Source organism: Numida meleagris, chromosome 4 (genome assembly GCF_002078875.1).
Source record: "Numida meleagris isolate 19003 breed g44 Domestic line chromosome 4, NumMel1.0, whole genome shotgun sequence".
Lineage (NCBI taxonomy): Eukaryota > Metazoa > Chordata > Aves > Galliformes > Numididae > Numida > Numida meleagris.
The window spans coordinates 1,021,910-1,041,531 of record NC_034412.1 but is presented as its reverse complement, the minus strand read 5'-3'; the positions used below and the strand labels follow the sequence as shown (position 1 = coordinate 1,041,531).

Sequence of the window (19,622 nt, the reverse complement as noted above, 5' to 3'; positions counted from 1 at the left end):
GGCGCCGGGCGTTTGAACCGGGGAGCGAGCAGGTTGCGACGGCGGACCCGCGGCCCCGAGCAACCTGAGGGGCGGCGGCCCCGGGAGGAGCCGCGTTGAAGAGCCGCGCCGCCGGCCCGAGCTCCGCGCGCCGCCGAAGTTGAGGGCGAGTTTATGAGGTAACTTTTTTGCCGCCGCGGGGGGGGAGGGAGCGGCACGGAGGCCCCGGGGCTGCGGGGGGAGCCGGCCCGGAGGGGGTGGGTGCTGCGTGGCGTTCGGCCGACGGGGAAACGCGGCGGGGAGTTAGGGCGTGCGGCCGGGACGGGGCGGCTCCCGGGGAGGCCCCGAGCCGCGATGCGTCCCGGGCTGAGGGCGCTGAGGGCGGCGCGGCCCCCCCGGCTCTAGGGCTGAGATCCCGGGGCAGCGGGGCCGTCCTCCGCGGCGCTGCGTGCCGGGCCGCGCTCCGTTCGTTCGCAGCCGTCTCATCCCGGGAGCCTGGGTTCCGGCGGGCGGAGCAAGAAGTGTCTTCCGAGTGAAGTGCTCCTGAAGTCCGCAGGGAGAGATGCGGCCGTGCCTGACGGAGCGGGTCGCGGGCCCTTTGTTTAAGCGGCGCTTTGGCCGTGGTTGTGGGGCGGTGTTCGCCCGCGCACCGGGCGCTCTCCGGGTTTTCTCGGTTCTGGGGCTCGTGGCCGTGGAACTGGTGGGGATGGGAGGAAAGTAAGCACATTGCGGGTCCCGCTGCGGGCAGGGCTCGGCTCCGCCGGGGGCTGGCAGCGGGGAAGGTCTCCTTAGGCACTGCGTCCCTGGAACGCACCTCCGCGAACCTTTTGTTTTTAAACTGCCGCGTTTCTTGCCTGTTACTTTAAGGCGGGTTGTTCCAGAGAAAGCACATCGCCTGTGCGTCCGTCGCAGCTGGTAAGAGCGGTGGGGCTGGCTGGCTGCAGGTGCCTCCCGGTTCCAGCCGCCCATCCCCACAGAAGTGGGATCAGCTGGTGGCTGGGGCGGAGGGGCACAGCTCATTAACGGGACAACGCCGGCTCCTCTCGGAGGTTGCCTGGGAATTGATTTAATGCCCGTGTCCTTTCACCCCTTGAGGCGGCGTCCCGTGATGGCTTTGATCAAAATCACCGCCGTCTGTGAAGGGGAATGAAACTCACTCTGTGAAAGCAAACGGGTCTCACGCTATTGCGGATCCGGATGAGCAGGTCTGTTATTTAAAGCGCTCTCAAGAAATAGCCGTGGCGATGAAATGGTTTTATGATGAGCCTTAAAGCATAGGATGAAGATGAGCGCTGTGTTCAATATCTAGCTGCCTCTCGTTCCCGTGTGAGGGTTTGTACTGAGTCTGTGTGTTTCTGTTGGTGCCACAAAGTGGTTTCTTCTCTGTGTAAAGAAGGTTTTCTGTTAATGAAATCAGAATGAGGGTTTTTCTTATGCTCCTCAACACTCAGTTCAGTTCAAAGCGATAACCCAGGTGGCAAAGCCAGGGCTGCAGCTAAACAGGAGCCTTCTTTTTTCACCTCGTTTTTATTGTGTTTAAGGAAATCTGGAAGTTAAAAGGAAAAATTACTCTGAATTTTACCGTCTGTTGGCCGGGCTGCTAGAGAGCTGCTGTATTCCTGGGATGGTTTTCCTGCCTGTGTCTTCAGAGGAGGTCAGGCTGCTGCGTGGCATTTCCTCATAGGCTTTCACAGAAACTTTTTCTTAGTGTTTCAAATTCACCGGGATGCGTTGAGATGAAGGAGTTCTAGAAGCAGGGTTACGATGATGTTTTCCTCTTGGTGTGATAGGATGCAGAGCATGTTCTGAGCAATCATCCTGACCACTGTAGTGGAAGAGCATGAAAGCTGCCAACCAGCAAAGCGCGGTTCCCTGGGGGAGTGGGGCCAAGCAATGCGCAGGGATTAATTGCCTTGTGCCACAGGGTCGGGGCTGTGCTTGGGATAATATGTCTGTGCTTCCCAGGCCACGAGCAGGAGGTGCTTCCACTGCGGTGCTGCTGAGGTTGGCCAGTGTTGGTGCAGACTGACCAAACTGCCAGGAGGTGTGTGCGCTTCTTTGTTTGCTTTAGAAAACCGCTCTCGCTCTCTGTACCAAAGGTGGTTTCCTTGTTCCAGTCTCCACAGGCACTGAGGACATTACCATTGCTCCAGAGCTTGCCCTCTGCTTTCCCAAAATGCATGGCTTTTATTAGGTCATCTGGCTTTACAGAAGCCCCATTTTGTTGTGCCTGGTGGCTGGGCGATGTGAATGCATCTGAGAGATGGGAGGGCGCTTCGGGGGATCGGAAGGTGGGAGGAAAAAGCCACCACTGCAAATAGCTGCTAACAGAGCCTCCTCCAAAGGCAGTGGAAGTATGGAGGCGTGGAGAAGAGGTGGGTGGAGGCACTGAGGGCGTTTGGGGGGCAGACACCTGTTGTAGTGCTAGCGAAAGCTGGGGTCAAAATGCTGAGGATGCAACATGTGTTCTGCCAGGGGTGTAAGGCCACGGGTGAGCAGTGCAAAACTGCTTCAGCTGTGTTTGGCCACGTGCGTTAGCACAGTGTATGGTTCCTGGCAAGAGGCATCTGTGTGAGTCTCTTCAACCTGAAATAACTGCAGGCTGCTTGCAGGAAGTTTCAGGTGGAGGCGAGCTGCCGTGTGAAGGAGCCTGCCCCATGACAGGCTTGGTTTATTGGAATTGGCACAAAGTTCACGTACCCGTGTGCATCAAGCATGGCTAAGCGTGTCGCTGAGTGGGGTGTCGGATGTGCTGGCTGTCTGCTCAGCTTTGAAGCGGGCATTGCTGAGCTCACAGGACCATGCTTCCTGTGTTCTGTGCTCAGTGGCATCAAATTTGGTAGTGTCCCTGTAGGCAAAAACGGAAGAATATTTGCAGTTGCCAACTTTAGCACTCGATGACAAATGCAGGAGCTCTTGCGGAGGTAGCAGCCCTCATCCCTGCTCCTTTTGGGTCTGCATCTCAGTTGGTGAGTAACCCAGTATCATGAAAGATGCAAATAATCTCTGCCCATGACTGCCTGCATTGGCGTAAGCCCTTCCCAGGCTTCTTATTTTTATCTTTGTATTTTATCATGTAGTTTGAATTATTCTGTGCCCTGGCACAGCAATAGCCAGAGCTTTGTAGGTTGTAGTAATAGCTGGCACAGCAGTTGAAATGGACTGTTTCCCATTTCAAATAATAGCCTCATATTATGTTACCAGTGGGTCTGAAAATGACTTGTCTGAATTACCATACTCGCTCTGAGAGTTGGGTGCTCCTGGGCACGACCTGCTGTGCTGGCTGCCGCCTGCCTTCTGCAGGGTGCCTTGGCTGGTCTACTGGGAAGGGAGATTCCTCTAAGGGCTTCCCCTAAGGGGAAGAAGTGTGCACCTCAAATTCTAGAAACAAAGTTATTATTTTTCCATGTAGTGCTAGGTAAGAACAAAGTAAGCTTACGCTTCATGTTTGTTGTCGTGACTTCACATCTTTAGAGCATCATTTTGCTGCTGGGAAGGGATATGAAGGCTTGTGTCGTGTGTTTTCTTGAGCTCTTCAATATGTGTTATTAACAGCTGCTCGGTGAATTTCTTGCTGTGTTGAATCTCTGCGAACGTCTACTCCTTTCGCTTGCCTTTCACGTTTCACACTTCAGGCAGAGGTGCACATGGTGAAGTGATGCTCACCAGGTCTGTGGCTGCAAGCAGAGCTATAGATGGGCTCTTGAGAGACCAGTGCTCTGCTTTGCTGGCAGCTGAGCGGTTCGCCCTGCTCACAGCAGCACCCCTAGACTGAGCAGTGGCAGTTTTTCTTGGCTTTACGTGGTGCTGCATTTCATTGGAATCCTTGGGAACGTATCTCCGTCCAGCGTTGAGAGTAAAGCTGGATGTTTCCCATGTGTCAGTTTGTACCTGGAGAACTGAGGCGTGAGCAGGGTGTCCCTGGGAGCCTGTGAACTGCTGCCTGAGACCAGTCCTTTCTCTACACCTCAGGGATGTTGGTATTGCTGTGGGTGGCTCTCACAGCTGGCAGTTCTGGCCGTGCTGTGCGTTCCTCCGCCTGCTCCAGAGGGAGTGCTGGTTTTATCCCATAGAGGAAGCTGGAGAATGTGTAGAAGAATCTTCAGGATGATGACGGAACCTGAGGATGTGCTGGAGGTGATGCATTAAAACAGCATCGCCAGTGGGGCAAAGCGAGTTCTGTCTGTGCAGACAGAAATCTCCAGCGTAGAAAGACTCTTGCATTTAGCATTCATGGTTTGAAAATGTATGTGCAGCAGAACCAACAAACGATTTGGATTAGTGGCTCAGGGTGCAGAGAGCTGGCAAAAACAGCTGGAAGGTGTGCAGAGCGCTGGGAAGCCGTGTAAGGAAAACAGCCCTACGTGCTCACTCGTGTTTATCAGCTCCATGCCCGGTGGGTGACTGATGCCGAGCGCGGGGCGTGCGAGGTAGGTGTCCTTTGGAGCAGCGCCTGCTGAGCGATGGAGGCAGCAGCGTGCTGCCCTCCTGGAAACAATTCCTCCACAGGAGGAAAGCAAATTCCACTTAGGCTGCTTGAGGAATGGGGAGCAAATGCTAATTCCCTTTCAGGGTCTGTTGCCATGGGGAGTCGGTTCAAATCCTTTCTAATGCCGTCCTCAGCAGCAAGTTGTGCTGACACATGCTTTTCATGACTCCCCAGAAAGAGCAGAGGAATGACTCGAAACAAAAGCTCCACCAGAATTAACAGCCAAGGAAGGTTAAGGCTCGCTGTTTGCTAGCGTGGGCTGGGCAGATAAGGAAGCTGTCCCTTGCAGAGCCCAGTGCAGCCTGGCTGGCCTCCAGCCACCATCGCGTGCACTTGCAGGGCAGGAATGGTGCAGGGAGCTCTACATGGTTTGCTGGAGAGCAAGGGGCACAGTTCATGGAGCAAATTGTGGGCATCAGTCCTGTAGCTTCATTCAGGTTGCCTGCTGCTGGGATCAGACTGCGCCTCCCATAATAGCAGCATCCAGGAGATGTGGCTGCTGCTTCCTTCTTTATTTTTCCTTTAAGCATGCAAGTGCAACACCTGTATCCTCAATCCAGCCTCTTGTCTGTGCAAAGGGGATGGTCACAGCTCTGACTGAAGAGTTTCCAACTGCTTCCAGCAGAGTTTGCAGGAAACGTTCTTTCCGGCCGTGCTGGCTTGCTCCCTGGCAGCACCTTTGCTGCCGCTGTGCCAGCGTGGCTGTTCTCATGGCAAGTTAGATCAGGGAGCTGATCCGGCAGGAAAACAAACCCAACAAAAATCCCCTCTTCCTCTAGGAACCGTTCTGGGGGAATGCAATTAGAAAAGGATCAGATATTGGACATTTTTCCCTTCTATTACCTATTATCTTTTTTTCGTGCTGACGGTAAATGCTTGCTGTAGAAAAGGGAGTGTAATTTTGGGGATGATTTTTAAGCTTTCTGTTTATACTACAAGATACTTTAAATTCTAGGAAGCACTTGCATATACCCTGGGTAGTTGAAAAAGGCTCAGTAAGGTAGGTGAGATTTTTTTTGTTGTGATAGCAATGCCGATTTGTAGGCAAAAATGCTTTTTTGCAACAGCACTGAATTTTTTTTACCTGATGTTGCCAGCATGCCTTGTGTGTTCTGCACTTGCCCTGGATCTGTGATATTAGTAACGTTTCTGCAAGCTATTTTGAATAAATGTGGCTATTTGGTGCTGATTACAGTGGAGATTTGCACGGATGATGTGTGGAACCCTTAAAGCCTGTGTTTGTATGGCAGTTAAGTCTCAATCTGCCTGAATTCAGACCAGCTTAAATGCTTAGCAATATTTGGGTGACTCTTAGTGTCTTAGTGAAATGAAAAGCCCAGGACTGCTGACGGGTGGGTACTCTATGAAATACTGTCATATTAGGGTTTTGTAATCTCTTAGGATTCCACTTTCAGGTCCAGTGATGGCTAAGCTTTTCATCTGATGGCTACTTTGTTTTGGAGATACCGCTTAAATACAGCCTATGTTGCACAGCATCTGGTTTCTGCGTGCAAGCTTGAAGGTTATTCTACTGGAAGAGCTGATGTTTCTTTACAAAGTAAAAAAGCATGGACTAGGACTAGCAACAGTAGCTACTTCCCTCCTGTCTCAGTATAAAACCTTCCTTGCAGGGAGTTGGACCAGATGACCTTCAAAGATCCCTTCCAACTCAAACCGTGCTGTGGTTCTGTGATCCACTGTTGATGGCTGGTGATAAGCTGATGTGCGAGGAAACCTGCAGGCTATTGTAAGCTGTTCCAGGGAAAGAAAGCTGGCAAAAGCATCGTAGAGTAAATCAGTTAACCTCTCTGTTCTAGCAATCCATTCCTTGGCTTTTGAGCACCTTGGTATTCTCTGAGGGAAGTCTGATGAGGTGTATATTTTTCCAGTTTGCAATACCTAGAGGCTAACTGGGTGCGTGTGAAGGGAGTCAGCAGAGATTACGGCTGCAATCACGGCTGCCAGATTGAAAACCAGCGTGTGTCTGGGAGGCGTGTTCCCACTGCTTGCTGCCAGGCAGAGGGGCCTCCTGCCCTGCCGTGCAGATGGCAGCATCCGCCTGCTCTTTGGCCACATCTGGAGCTCATGCAGAATTATTTCCAGTAGCGTGCTTAGCGTGTCCTTTGTTTGATTCTACATTTCCCGTTTCTAACCTGCTCTTTCTCTCGTCTCTATTATGCTTGTACTTTGTGCCTCTTGTAGCTTCCAGAATCCCTGAGCTATTTTCTTTGTGAAGTTTGTCACTAATGGTATTTGAAACAAGCGCAAGTTTCCAAACTCTGGAGCTTCTGTGTGCTGTTTTCTGGACTTCCCTTTTCTGCTAAAGACGGAATTGCCAGTCACATGTGGGTTTCTACATTTTAACTTTGCAGAGCTTCTTGTAAAATATTTATTTTTCCCATACACCATTTTATGCTAGAGAAAGGAATCCGTTTTTGATAAATGATTCTTTCAAAATCAGTTGGCTGGGCGGGTGGCGGAACGTGAGCTTGGAAGCTGGAGCTGTGGCTTCGGCAGTGGGAGGCAGAGGTGGGCTGCGCTAACTGCTGCCGGCAGGAACCATTTGTGCTATCAGACTGACTGAATGTTATCTGACAGAGTGCTTCAGGAACAGGAAGGGGAGAGGGCAGGTGAGACAAGAGGAGATTGGCAATCTCTCCGCCCTGTGTATTGCTGCCTTGGCTACCAGTGAATCTGTCTGAGTGTTCCCCAGGGAGCTGCACACAGGACTCGGAGAGTTCCCAGGTGCTAAATGGGCGCGTGTGGGAGCAGGGCTCGTGGGGTGCTGCCTTCTTGGTGTCCAGCCTGTGCAGCAAGAAGCATCAGTTACAGCCCAGACAGAGCAGCCTCTGCATTCAGAAGCATCTTATATGTTTGGCTCTACGAATTCTGTAATCCATTTCATAAAACATTTCTGAAAACTTTCCTTGGAAGGAATTCCCCTGCTATCACGACGATAAAAAGAATAAGTCATATTTGTTCATCTCATCCACGTGTGCCTACACAGACCTGTTTCTGTGTGTGCATGTATGTACGCATGCGCGTAACTTAAACTTACTTTTTTCTATCAAACTTGAGCAAAATCTGTTTGCGTTCAGTAATAACGCCCGGAATCCCAGCTTTGGAATTCTGCCTTCATCCCCAGCTGCTGGGAGAATCTTTGTTGTACGCAGCAGCGCGGTGCGGGAGGACCCGCTGTGCTCTGAACAAGGGCGTATTGTGTGAGCTGAGCAGGAGGGGAGGGGGCTGCGGGGTTCCCTTCAGAGCTGCCACGCATGGTATTTCCCCCAAGTCCCCTGTGACACAAATTCTGTGGGGGAGCTGAGTGAGAGATGCGATCTCTCTTTATTTTGTGTGAATTCCAACTGAGATGTACTTGAGACAGTTTTCGTAGTTAAACCACAGCGATGCTCGTCTTTCTAACACCTGAAGGAAAGAACCTGGCAGTTGGCTGGGTAGCAGTGATAACGTTGTTTCTAAGCTTTTGAAGTAACTATCAGCTTCTGCCTTACTAATTAACGCCAGGAGAGTGACCTTAGTTGTGGCAAGCTATAATGAAAGCTCATGGCCTGTGAGGGCAACAGTCCAAGAAATGCACAAGTCTGGCAGAGATGTAATGGGTGTTACTGCTCTGTGGTCCCAGTTCCAGTAAAATATGCCTTTGGTTTAAGCAGTGTATGGTCCGTACCCAAAACACAGGCTGTAATGGAGACAGACGGGCCGGGCAGAGGTGGGAGGGAGATGAGATGGGAGAGCCAGGCAGGCTGGGGTTGAGGTGGCTGCTTGGCCAGACAGCAGAGGGGATGCAGTGAAAGGATGCAACTGAACAGGAGGTTGAGGAATCTGCGGTTGATTTTAATACAGAGGAAATATGAAATGCTCGTTTGTTGAGTTGTAACCATAACTGCGCAGTAAGCCCTGCTGGGTGGGATGGAACTCTGCGAGGTCCAGCTTACAGAACAAAAGGCTGACATTGTCTGAGTGGAAGTTGGGTGAAATGACTCAAACAAACACAGCTTGGTCTTGAGTTATAGCCACCAGCTTATTAATGAGTTAACTTGTACTGTTTTGGTCTCTGAAAATAATTGTTCTGATCGTTGCCATTGTCCTGGGTTGTGGCAGTGGAACTGCAGAGCAGCTCACGGTGGAAGCTTTCCCAAGGACTGAAGGGGGATTGTTTCCCACCTCATTGTTAGTGCTTGGCTTCAGCTGCTCATGCTCCCTCGCTTGGCTGGGCTTTGCCTCGTGTTGGCGTGCTGTGCTGGTCCATTTTAACTGCCTGCTGCATACTGCTGGCTGCGTCAGGGGGCTCGGCCCGACAGAGCTCTGGGGATTGTGGCCAGAAACGGGTGTTCGGGTGGGAGCATCTGCACCCAATTACCTGTGCGTGTTCCCATGTCCTTGTCTCTGCTGGAGGCACACCCGTCCTGCAGCAGTGCTGGGAGCCTTGGCCTTGGTGGGCTGGGGGGAGGCTGGGCTAGCAAGGGCCCGTGTGGGAAGGGGTTGGTGGCTGGCTGCCCCGTTCTCATGGGGTTCTCTGTTTGGTTCTTGTGATGGGAGTGAAACAGAGACATGGGAAGTAAAGAGATGGTAAAACAGATTGATGATGCATCAGCTGCTTCAGCACAATGTGAAAACCGAAAGGTGGGGCCCTGAGCTGAGAGCATCTCTTCGCTGCATAAAGCTGGGGTCCAGGGGCTGAAGGACATAAATTTCTCATGGCTGATGTGACCAGACCTCCTCAAAAGTGCTGCCCAAGCTGCTGTCCCTGGAAGAGTCCATCTCCAGCTCCATGGATGTGCATCCCCCAGCGTTTTGATTCCTTTATTTATTTATTTATTTATTTATTTGGAAGTTTAGCTGGGGACAATATATATCGTTTTCTGGTGTTGTCCGATGTGTTAGCAGTTGTTAAATGTGGGGCAGCATCATTAAATAGATCCAATCGATCCTCTCTCGTGGCCGTGCAGTAGCCTGCAGGGCTGTGGGGCTGGCTGTAGCAGCAGGCTGCTCTGGGGCTCAGCAGCATCACGCTGGTGGGAGCTGCCCCGTGGGGTCTGGCTGGTTGGTTGCAGGCGCTCTGTCCTTTCCTGTGTGTTTATGGAGGTGAGCTGCTGCGTTTGGAGAGTAAAAGGCTGCATTTGCTGTAGTATTTTGAGGGTAATGAACAATTTGGCATAAAGGGCTTCCGTAAGTTCTCTTTTATAGTGCCAGTAGTTATGCATTTCTTGTAAATGAACTAAATTACTCATTCTGTTTCTCTTTGTAGGGTGGCTGTCTTTGATGGTCAGCAGAAGGTCTCAGGATGAGTTACTGGAGTCTGGATAAGAAAAGCTGTCTGCAGTACTGCAGACACTTCTTGGCGGACAACGGCGTGTTTCATGGTAAGTGACAAGCTGTATTGTTGCCTTCTTTTTCCTGCTGTATCCAGTGCAATTGAAGCTCAGCTGTGGGGTGCGAGGCAGCTACAGCACAGCCTGGCAGCTGAGGTTCTGCTGGAAAGCGCTATGCAGGAGATGTGTGTGTCCCTGGGAATCAGCATGTTTCTCCTGACACCTACAAGAGGAGTTCATAGAGCTAAAAGAGATGACAGAGGCTTTTAAGGATTAGCTTGTCATCAGTGTGCCTTTTGGAGCCTTCTGATCCTGTAGCTTCTGGCAAAGGGCAGTGGTAAAGCAGGAGGGATGAGTGTCTTTACTGGCTTCTTGCATGGACTGATCTTGACTATACCACTGGGAAATTAGGGAAGAAATTCTCATGTGAACTCCGTGTGGGAAAAGTACAGTCTGTTAGCAGGGTAGGTACTGTTATTTAACCCCTTGTGGCTTGCTGGCAGTTGAGCATTTGGCTGTGTGTCCAGCTCTAATGTCTATTAATTCTAATTTAAGTAGTTTTTATGACTTCTAAAAAAAATGCTATTGTATTTCATATTCTGACATTGAGATTGTGGCTCTTCAGGGAGCAAGTGTGCAGAGCTGAAGATTAGCTTATTTTTCTACATTTATGCATGCTAATATTCTGTAATTGTTAAATGAAAGACAAGACATGTTTAGCAAATAGCTGATTTTGTCTTAGTAGTTCTGAAAGTAGCTTTTCATACTTATGCCAATTATCTTTTCCTCTTCTCTCAGAAATACAAACCTTTTGTTTAAATTGCATTTCCATAATTGTAATTAATTCTCTCTCTGTTTCTAATTTTATCGTGTGGCCTCTCCACCTCTTTCTTTTCAGACTTTGATGTCAATAGGGACTTGACCACTGCTGGTTGGATGTCATGTTCATTCAGTCTCACTCATATTATCTCAGTTGTGCTCTTTCATTCAGAGCAATGGACTAATTCAGTTGTATCGGGTTTGCCTGGAAGGTTCACATTTCAGTGTCATGATTATTATCTCTAACTGAGTCTTTAATCAGGAAGAACTGTTGCACCTCATTTGTGAAGGAGACGTAGAAATATCCCACTGCATTAGCTGATGTTCTAAAAATCTTGAGGTCATCTTTCTCCATAGAGACTTTAGGACTGGAAGCATCCACAGAGGCACACAATACCAAAGCTTGCTGCTCATCCTTGTTCATTGTTGTGTTCCCTTCATACCCGTCAGGGACTTGCGTTGCTTTGAGAATGTAAATGTGTGGTGTTAAAGTTGTTCACTTCCAACTGAGGTGTTTCAGCGCAGGAAACTTGTGGGCTGCCCAAATGAGAATGCCAAAGCTCTGTGTTTATTGGAAGTAGTTTAAATGTCTTGTTTTGGAAGCAAACAAATAACAACAACAACAAGAAAAAGGAAAAAAAAAAAGCAAACCAAAACAACCACAACAAACTTTAAGCAGAATCACCCCATTGAGACCACAGCCCTGCGTGTATAACCTCTTAGAGCGCATGGTGCCTCTGAAGAAATGCCAGGATACCTCACTTGGAGGATGAGCAGCGAGCCTGTCAGCTCCGCTGTGGGAAGCTGTGGTGGGGGACAAAGTGTGAGATCTGGCAAATAGCAGGACTGCACCTTGCTGGTGTCATGCGTTAGCTGGAGATCTGGAGACAAATGCCCCTTTGAGTCTTGTGGAGTAAGAGGAAAGTGTAAGTGCTCTTGGATGAAGGCATTAGTGCTGCAAGGCTCAGCCTAATGCAGTTCTGATCAGTAGCCTTTAAGCAAGCGGAGCTCAGGAACACGCAGAGAAAAGGTCTGTGGACATGGCCAGGAGAATCACGTGTAAGAGGAGACGAGATTAATCTGGTTTGTTCAGTACAGACCATCGAAGGTTGAGAGGGTGTATGGCTGGCTGTAAATGTACTTGCGAGGGGTAAGTGTGGGGAAGAAGCAGCTTATTGGAACTGATAGGAAAAGTTCAAACTGAAACTTTGAAAACTATATTGAAAATTGTCGGTAAGCACATAAATAAATGCAGGGAGAAACTAACCTCCTTTGAGGTGGAGGCCGGAAAGTTTTGGTAACAGTTACAAGTGCCCTGTCTGAACCCCTGCTCTGAGGCTGCAAGTGTGATTAATAGCAGCAAGCAATATTCTGGCAAATGTAAATATGGACTGGAGGGGTGCTGAAGAGGCCCCGGGTCAGTTCCTGTGTAGCAAACAGCAAATGCTAACAGGACTGCTTCCATTCCCTTCTGGGAACCGCTGCTGTACACACATCAGGCTGCTCACTGCCGTATTGTAATTGTGCTTTGAGCCTCATGCATGTTGTTAGGCAAGGAGAAACTATTGATACAGAGTGTGTGCCTTACCACAGGGCTTTAACAGCTTGTGTGTGAGTAATGAGTGAACATTCGTACAGGAAATGCTCAAGCACTATATGCATCTAAGTTGCCTAAGGATTTCTCGTCATTTCTAAATTTTATTAGGGAAAGCTGCTGATCACTTTGTTTGTGGGATGTTAAAATTATTGTCTGTCTGTCTGGAATTTTTGGTTACAGAAATGGAAGTTGCTACTGTGCCTTGTACTCTAGGCAGTCTCATCTGCCTAGAAGCAAAAATGTCAGTTTTCTTCAGTAACAGCACTGTGTGCGCGCAGAATAACAAACTGAAGGCAGATCTGGGTTTAAGCTATTTTAGCAGTTTCTGTAGAATAGAGCAGAGAAGCTCTTACAATGTTGAGAATAGCCCGAAGGACTCGGTGAACCTACTTTCTTTTCCTTCCTTTTGCGGAGAGTGCCAAAATACAAAGTACGTCGTGCCTCTAGGCTTGAAAGATTTTTTTTTTCTAAGGGTTTTCATGCTGTAAAATCATATTTGATTTGTTCGCTGGCAATAACAGTATAGGAATGGTTGTGTTGTCAGACCAAACTTCCATCTACTTTGGTAGCAAATATTTGGGGCTAAAAGTGTAAAGGAAGAAAGGTGTATACCAAAGTCTTCCATGTGGCATGCACTCCCAGCACCTGCTGGTCAGTAAAGCAAGTGCTTCCTCAGCCAGAAGCTGGATCTGGATCTTTGCATTTATTGCCTTCTCATCTCATAACTTCTGATTTTTTTTTTAAAAAAAATCTATTTATGCATTTGACCACCTCCTGTGGGAACGAACTCTGAAGCTTATGTTTGTTGGTGTAAACCTGCTTGAAGGAGAAAGTCATTGCCATGTTCAGGCTGTAAGCAGTGGAGAAGCCTTGGTTGCTCAGTCTCTTCCCCTTGGAAGGAGCATTGGGTGGCTGGACTGAAGCTGGGGCCGGGCTTGTCGAGTCAGTACGCTCTTACATCATGTTAGGTGTATCTGTAGTTTTGAATGCCTGCCTTCTAACGTCTCACTGAAGAAATGAGTGGAGAGTGTTCTGATGACAATGCTTTCTTCTGTTCTGGGAAAGAAAAAAACAGCAAAAATGGGAACTTTGATCTAGACCTCGATATTGAGGTCCTAATCTGCTGAAGTTTGACTTTGGTGTAGCGATGCTTCCATTTCCTTCCAGTGACTCTTCAGGATAAACCACTCAAACACCTAGCTCATGCTGGCCTTAAACAAAGAGTACTTTCCAGCAGTAATTTTGCCATCTGATGTTGTGCAGTGAGTGGCCCCGTCCCGGTGAGCTTGCAAAGGAGATTATTGAACGTTGACCTGGATTCTTGTGCACTCTTGATCCATCATTTCAGGAATATCCAGCTCATCTTTCATAGGGTTCTATCAAATCACCTACTTGTAAACATCTGAAGTTGGGGTGGCGGGAATGACTTGGGACATGGAAACTGCTTATCTTGAGAGAGCACCTCAGTGATTTCCCAAATGTAATGGATGCAGTCGTGCACTGCCTTTGTTAGACAAACACCAACTGCAGTTGCACAACCAGTTTTGGATAGCATCACAAGAGATTGCGGCAGATGTTATTGCAGTGCTTTTCCATTTGCTTCAGTCTGTAGAGCTGAACTTCTATGCAAGTTTTCATAGGATTTTTTTTTTTTGCTTCTGTTATCTTGAACTTTTGTGTTCGATGAATGGGAACACAAAATGCATTATGTTTTATATAGTAAAATGGTCTGTTTTGTTTATTAGAGCACAAATTTGGGGGGAGTGATATTAAACCCTTGCAGAATTGCATGTATATGTTTAGCTTTATGTTTGCTGATGGGCAATGCTTTATAATTAGCTCGGCTGAAGCCTCATTCAAGCCCTATGCTTGAGGCTACAGTGCTAAAGATGCCAGATGCAGACTGCAGAATTTGCTCTTACATCTCTATAGTCATCTTCAATTTAAGTTTTATAATGATGCTTGGGAAAGCAGGAGAAGTTAGTAGTGCAGTAATTCATATTTTATATTCTGATTATGTAGTGAAATATACACAGTTCCTTCTTTAAAACAGACACGTAACTGAAAATGTATATAAGAGTATTAAAAATTAAATTTGGAAATAAGTTAGAAAAGAATTAGATTAAAAAAAAATCCTAAAACGTGAAGAAACTGCCTCTCCGTGCTTTGTTTAATGTGCAGCTGCCTTTAAGAAGTGTTCGTGCACCTCCATTGAAAGGAGGAGTTCCACACGTGGGCTCTGTCTCCAGGTGGTGTGTCAGACCACAAACTTTTCAGGTTGTGTTTTTCCCCTCCTATCTTTCTGTGTTTCTCAGCTTTCCAAAGAATGGTGCCTTCATTAATGACAAAGGAGGAAAGCTGATAAGAGCTTTACTCTGATAAAAATGATGAGTTGTTTGTGCAGATAATATGAAATTTTATTCAATCCTAGCTGAATTTTTGGAAGATTGTATTACAGTTTAGGTTTAAGATTAAATTTGTGTGATGAATATGAAGCTGTGTTTGTCTTCTTATTTCATTATCTATTTGCTGGAAGAGGTAGAAGTTCTCTAATCAGCCTTTCTTCCTCTATAGCAGAATTAGCCTTTTTACGAGTTTCCAGCAATTTTGACGTTGAAAAAGGAAAAACTGATGAGCCAGAAAATTAATATTCTTCTGGTGCTGTAGTTTCTAAACCTAATTGTTGAAACATTCTCACTTATTGGAAAATTAATATTTTGCAGTAGAACTTGGACTGCGAGCTATGGTCAAAGGGTGCTCAGCCCTGCGGGGCCGCTCCATCTCCATCCCACCCAAGGTACAAGTGCAGGCACGGGGCCACGCTCTTACCCTGGAGTTGCTGCTTTGGGTTTGTAGAGGCAGACCCTGCTCCTGTATGTGTTGGTGTGCAGGCACCCAATTTGCTTTTCTAGGGAGCTTTCAGGCATTTGTGTGATCTGAGGCTGGATCTGCATGGAAGGGAAGAATTACAGTCTGCAGGTATTAGACGAAAGCTTTAAATCTCCCTTCTTAATGAAATGGTGGAGATGGTGCTTTGGCACTGCCCGCCTTGTACCTCGAGGTACTCGCTGTCTCATCTCAGAATGATTTCTGTGGTTTAATGATAGAGCTTTGAATGGCAAATGAAGAAAACTAGAAAATAACATTAGTCTAGGGGAGATGGATTTTGACTGAATGAATATATTTTTAATAAGTTTTAGTGCTTTTGTAGCTGAGATTGTCAAAAGCTATCAGTGAGATGAGGCTTGGAGGACGTGTAATGGGTTTTATTAAATCAGCTTAAAAAGTTGAGAAAGCAGAGTTCTGAGTATGCAAGTCGTTGGCAGTGGTTGCCCAAGGAAGGGGTTGCAGGGCAGAAAATGTAAGTAGGAAAAATAGGTAGGCAGTGAGTCTGTTACTGTTCCTGCCAAATCTTCTCTTGCATGATTGTGAATTACCTACGACGGAACTGTCTGCTGAAAGGATGTCCTGTTGTCTTACAGTGATCACTGGCATTGCTCAGAGACGGGTAGCAGGGTAATAATGCCCCGTTCTGATGGCTTGCTTGTCACCAAGTCTGTGATGTTGGAACTTTGCATGCTCTGCTCCACAATGCATTCCCCACAGCAGCGTTGTTCCCTGCTAGATGTGTAGGGAAGCAAAGAAAACTGGAAAGGTGTGAGGGTTGTTCGGCCACTGCCTAAAAAAGGACGTAGCTGCAGTGTCAGATGGGATGGGGAACTAGCTGCCTCTCCGGCTTCTCTCTCCAATGTATTGTGTCTTTGAGGGCACAACAGTTTCAGGTTTGGCTTGGGCTGACAGTGACTTGGTTGGAGGTGAAACCTGGCTTGTCAGCAGTGAGTTGTCAAGGGGATTGTTTCCTGAAGTTGAATAAACTTACAGGTATTTTCATACCATTTGGTGTATGTCCCCCAAGTTATGTAGAAGTCATTTGTTTGCTGTGATGTTCTTACTGACCTACATAGCACACTCTGGTTTCTAAAGCCATACAGCACTTAAACACTTTGATTTGTAAAAGGAGCATTATTTTGAAGCCAAAATAATAAGGAATATGTTAGTGATGGGACAAGTGTTCCTACTGAGCAGTTCCGTGTTACGATGCTTGTGGATAGCTCCTATCACAAGAAATAGAATGAGAGGCTAGGAATGTGCCATAATTATACTCTATAACACGTTATCAAGTGCAATTTGATATCTCAAGAATTAAACTAAAGACTAGTGACAGTTCATTTCTTTTGTTGTTGTTGAATTGCATCTATAACACATCAATTCATTGGGATGTAAATGTATTGACAGCTGTCTAGAGGCTTCAGAGCGATGACTTCATCCTTTAGAAGCAATCTTGTGAACTGAGGTGTGAACCGCTGGTGGGGTAATTAAGTAGCTGTGCCATTTCCCTTATAATAAGTGGGATGAGTGACGCTTCTCTCTGTAGAATGTGACTTCCCAGAGCGTTGCTGTCCTCAGCTGAAGGTGTGATTAGAAGGACAAGCCTTGAGCGCAGCCAACAGCGATCCCACAGTGGGTTCTTGGGGTAGTTTCGTTTTATATTTTAGTTTGCTGGCTGCAGGCAAAGTGTCTTGTGCTCTGCTGCAGCCTATCGTGTATTGACTGTAGGAAGCCTTGCTATTTGTGTTAGCAACAGCTAAGAAATAAGGATTTCTTGCTAAGTGAAACGTGTGTCAGCTCCACTCGTATCTTGTCTCCTGCCTAACTCTGAGTTGTCTGCGTGCTTATCTGTGTTTTCATCCCCCCCACCTCAATCACACTCCATTGTGTAACTTTCTCCTAGCATGCACTGGACAAATTCTGTCCTGTTTTGTTGCTCTCAGTGTTTGAGGATGCAGCTGAGGATTGCTGGTGTAAAGGCTATTGTGTAAAAGCCAGCCACTAGAGAAACAATTAAAAAATGCAGTAAATCCAAGATGAGAAGCATTATAGGTGGAGCCTACTTCGTTCCTGCAGTGCTTACCAGCACTGTGTCCCCTTGGGCTCCATCACAAGTAAGTGCAAGCGTGAGTGTTTCTGCCCATCATTCCACACTGACTATCAACCTCTGAGTTTCAAAAGCATCGACTTGGCTTAAACAAGCGCGATATTCAGCCTCTAGCGTGGCAATATTTTTATAGCTGCCGGGAGAGTTAGTGCTCAGCATCTCTCAGGAGACTACTTGTTCTTACGAAATCAAATGCTCAGTGATGCACAGCCTAAACCATTTGCATGCTCTGTGCTCCGGCTGGCCTCGTTCCGCAGAGCACAACGGGCTGCGCTCTTGGAGCTGGGAGGAGAGAGGGGAGGAGGGCACCCGGCCGGGAGGAAGGAGCCTTTCCTGCAGAATCCCGTGGCTGAAGGCGCTGCGAGTTACCTGGGGGCGAGGGTGCTTTTCCTCTGGTGCGTTCAGCCTGCGTCACTCGCTCTGTAGCTGGGGCTCGGTGTTCGGCTCCCACCAGCCTCCAGGTGACTGCCGGCTTCCCTGGCGCTTCCCCACGGAGCGCTCTCCTTTGCAGGCGTTGCAGACCCTCCTGCCTGGAGTGGCAGCATCGCGGCACTGTGTGCACTGCTCGTGCCAAAAGTGGGCACTGCTCCTTGCACTCCCGCGGCAGCGGCGGCACGGAGCAGATGCTGCCAGCTTTTCTGCCAGGCGGTGCCCTTCGGTTTTGAGGAAAGTTGCCTAGAGCTGCCTCTGGATTTGTTCTTCTGTCGTCTATGAATGAAGAAAATCTCCTCATTCTGCTCAGAGAGCGGTGCTGGCGAGGTGCTCCTGTACTTCTGAGGACTGCTTTCCAAATGTTTTCTCTCTGGAGATGTGAAGATTCAGTTGAGGCTTTCCTGCAGTGAGAATTCCCATTTTCATTGCCAACGATGCACAGGAGTTGCAAATTTAATGGCAGACCTTGAAGTATATAAAAATTTAAGTCCCGAAAAAGGTAAGGATGTTCCAGTTTGTAATTACTGCGGGCAGAGCTCAAATTATGTCTGAAGTGCTGATAGAAAAATGAAGGATGCTTTGTTTACGATGGGTAACTTGTATGTGCTGTGTTTATTTGGACACTATTAACATCAAAAAACCAAATCTTTCCGAATATTTCAGAGGAAAACTTGGTGTTTTTGTGTCAACTTCCAAACACATTTCTCCATGTAAACATGTGGATTGTATGTACTGTTCCTGTGGCATGGACAAAACAGGGCTATCTTTTATCTTAAATTATTACAGATGTATTTACCTTTAAAAACACTCCAGACCTTTTAATCTATTGGTCATTCTGCCACGGCATAGCTTTCCATGGGAATGAGTATCTGGTTTTTCTAGTAACACTTATAAATAGAATGCTAACAGATATGCAAATAATATGTAAAGTTCTGATCAGGGGGCAGTGGATGAGAGATCTGTATGAGACTTGCAGGGAATTGATACAGAAAGGAAGACACCTCAGGTAACTTTCTTTAGTATCTCGTAGTTTGAACAAAATTGGACATTAAAGTCAGTGCTGGATAGAAAGTAGTAATTACTTTAAGCCTCTAAGTGGCTATGGAGTAAAGGCCATAGGGGGAGAAATCAAGGTAGCTGAAGTTTATTTTTGTATTACTATAACTGTATCATTAGTGATGTTTGGTTATGTGTGAAAGAATTTTTTTTTAAAGACGTTCAGTAAAGAGAAGGCTTCTCAAAATTGGGTATTCTATCCATAATTTTGCAAAAAAGAAAAAAAAAAACCCACCTATTCTTACTATTCTGTAAGAAATCGGGTCTGTTTTAAGCAGCTGCCAGTTTCTTGTGCATCATTCCGGGGCTGGCCTCCTCTGCTGGGCTGCTTTGCTGCAGCTCCCCGTGCTGCGTTCACGTTTTGGAGGTTTCTGTTACACGCAGCTCTGCATTAAGTTTTGATGCACAGAGTCAGGGAAAGGAGAGCAGGTGTTACTCCATCTGCTTGCTGAGGCACAGCAGGTAATGGATAGGTCCCGATTAATAATTTACCAGAGAGAGCTTATTGGGAGGGATTTTTTGGAGCAATCCTAGAAGAAAAGCATCAGGTTTAACTTTTGAAGCTGGTGTAAACGTTCTGTGTGTATAAAGACATTTCATGCCAAGTGTTCAGCTGCTGGTGAATTCCTGTCTGAAGGCATTTTGTCGTCCTTTTCCTGCAGACAAAGATAGCAGCAGCTGCTGCCCGTGTGGTTGTCGCTGCTCCTCGGTCGGTTGCTTCTCTAGGTGACGGCAGCCTGGGGTTAGGGGCACCAAGGCGCTGTCCCACAGCTCCAGACATTGCAGATTTGTGGCATGGATGGGACTGGAGCAGGGACAGTGGCAGCATGTGGGCATCCCGTCCTGGAGACCTCTAGGAGTTATCCTGCTTGTGGTGTGTCCATCCTGGGTTGTTCCCGTTGGGAAACAACAGTTTCTGGC

General features: G+C 47.5%; 1 protein-coding gene across 14 annotated transcripts in view; it reads left to right on the top strand.

Annotated features, from left to right (window-relative positions):
* Nucleotides 7-19,622, top strand: part of PLCH1 (phospholipase C eta 1) — an 85,692-nt gene continuing 66,076 nt past the window's right edge. For 11 of the 14 annotated variants that reach the window (XR_002438139.1, XR_002438138.1, XR_002438137.1 and 8 more), the window contains exons 1-2: nucleotides 7-158; nucleotides 9,738-9,852. Coding sequence is in view for 7 of the 14 variants with exons in the window: in XM_021395189.1 (XP_021250864.1) it covers nucleotides 9,774-9,852 (79 nt within the window). In the remaining 7 variants the exon portion in view is untranslated. The other 3 variants (XM_021395186.1, XM_021395184.1, XM_021395185.1) reach the window with 3 other exon arrangements.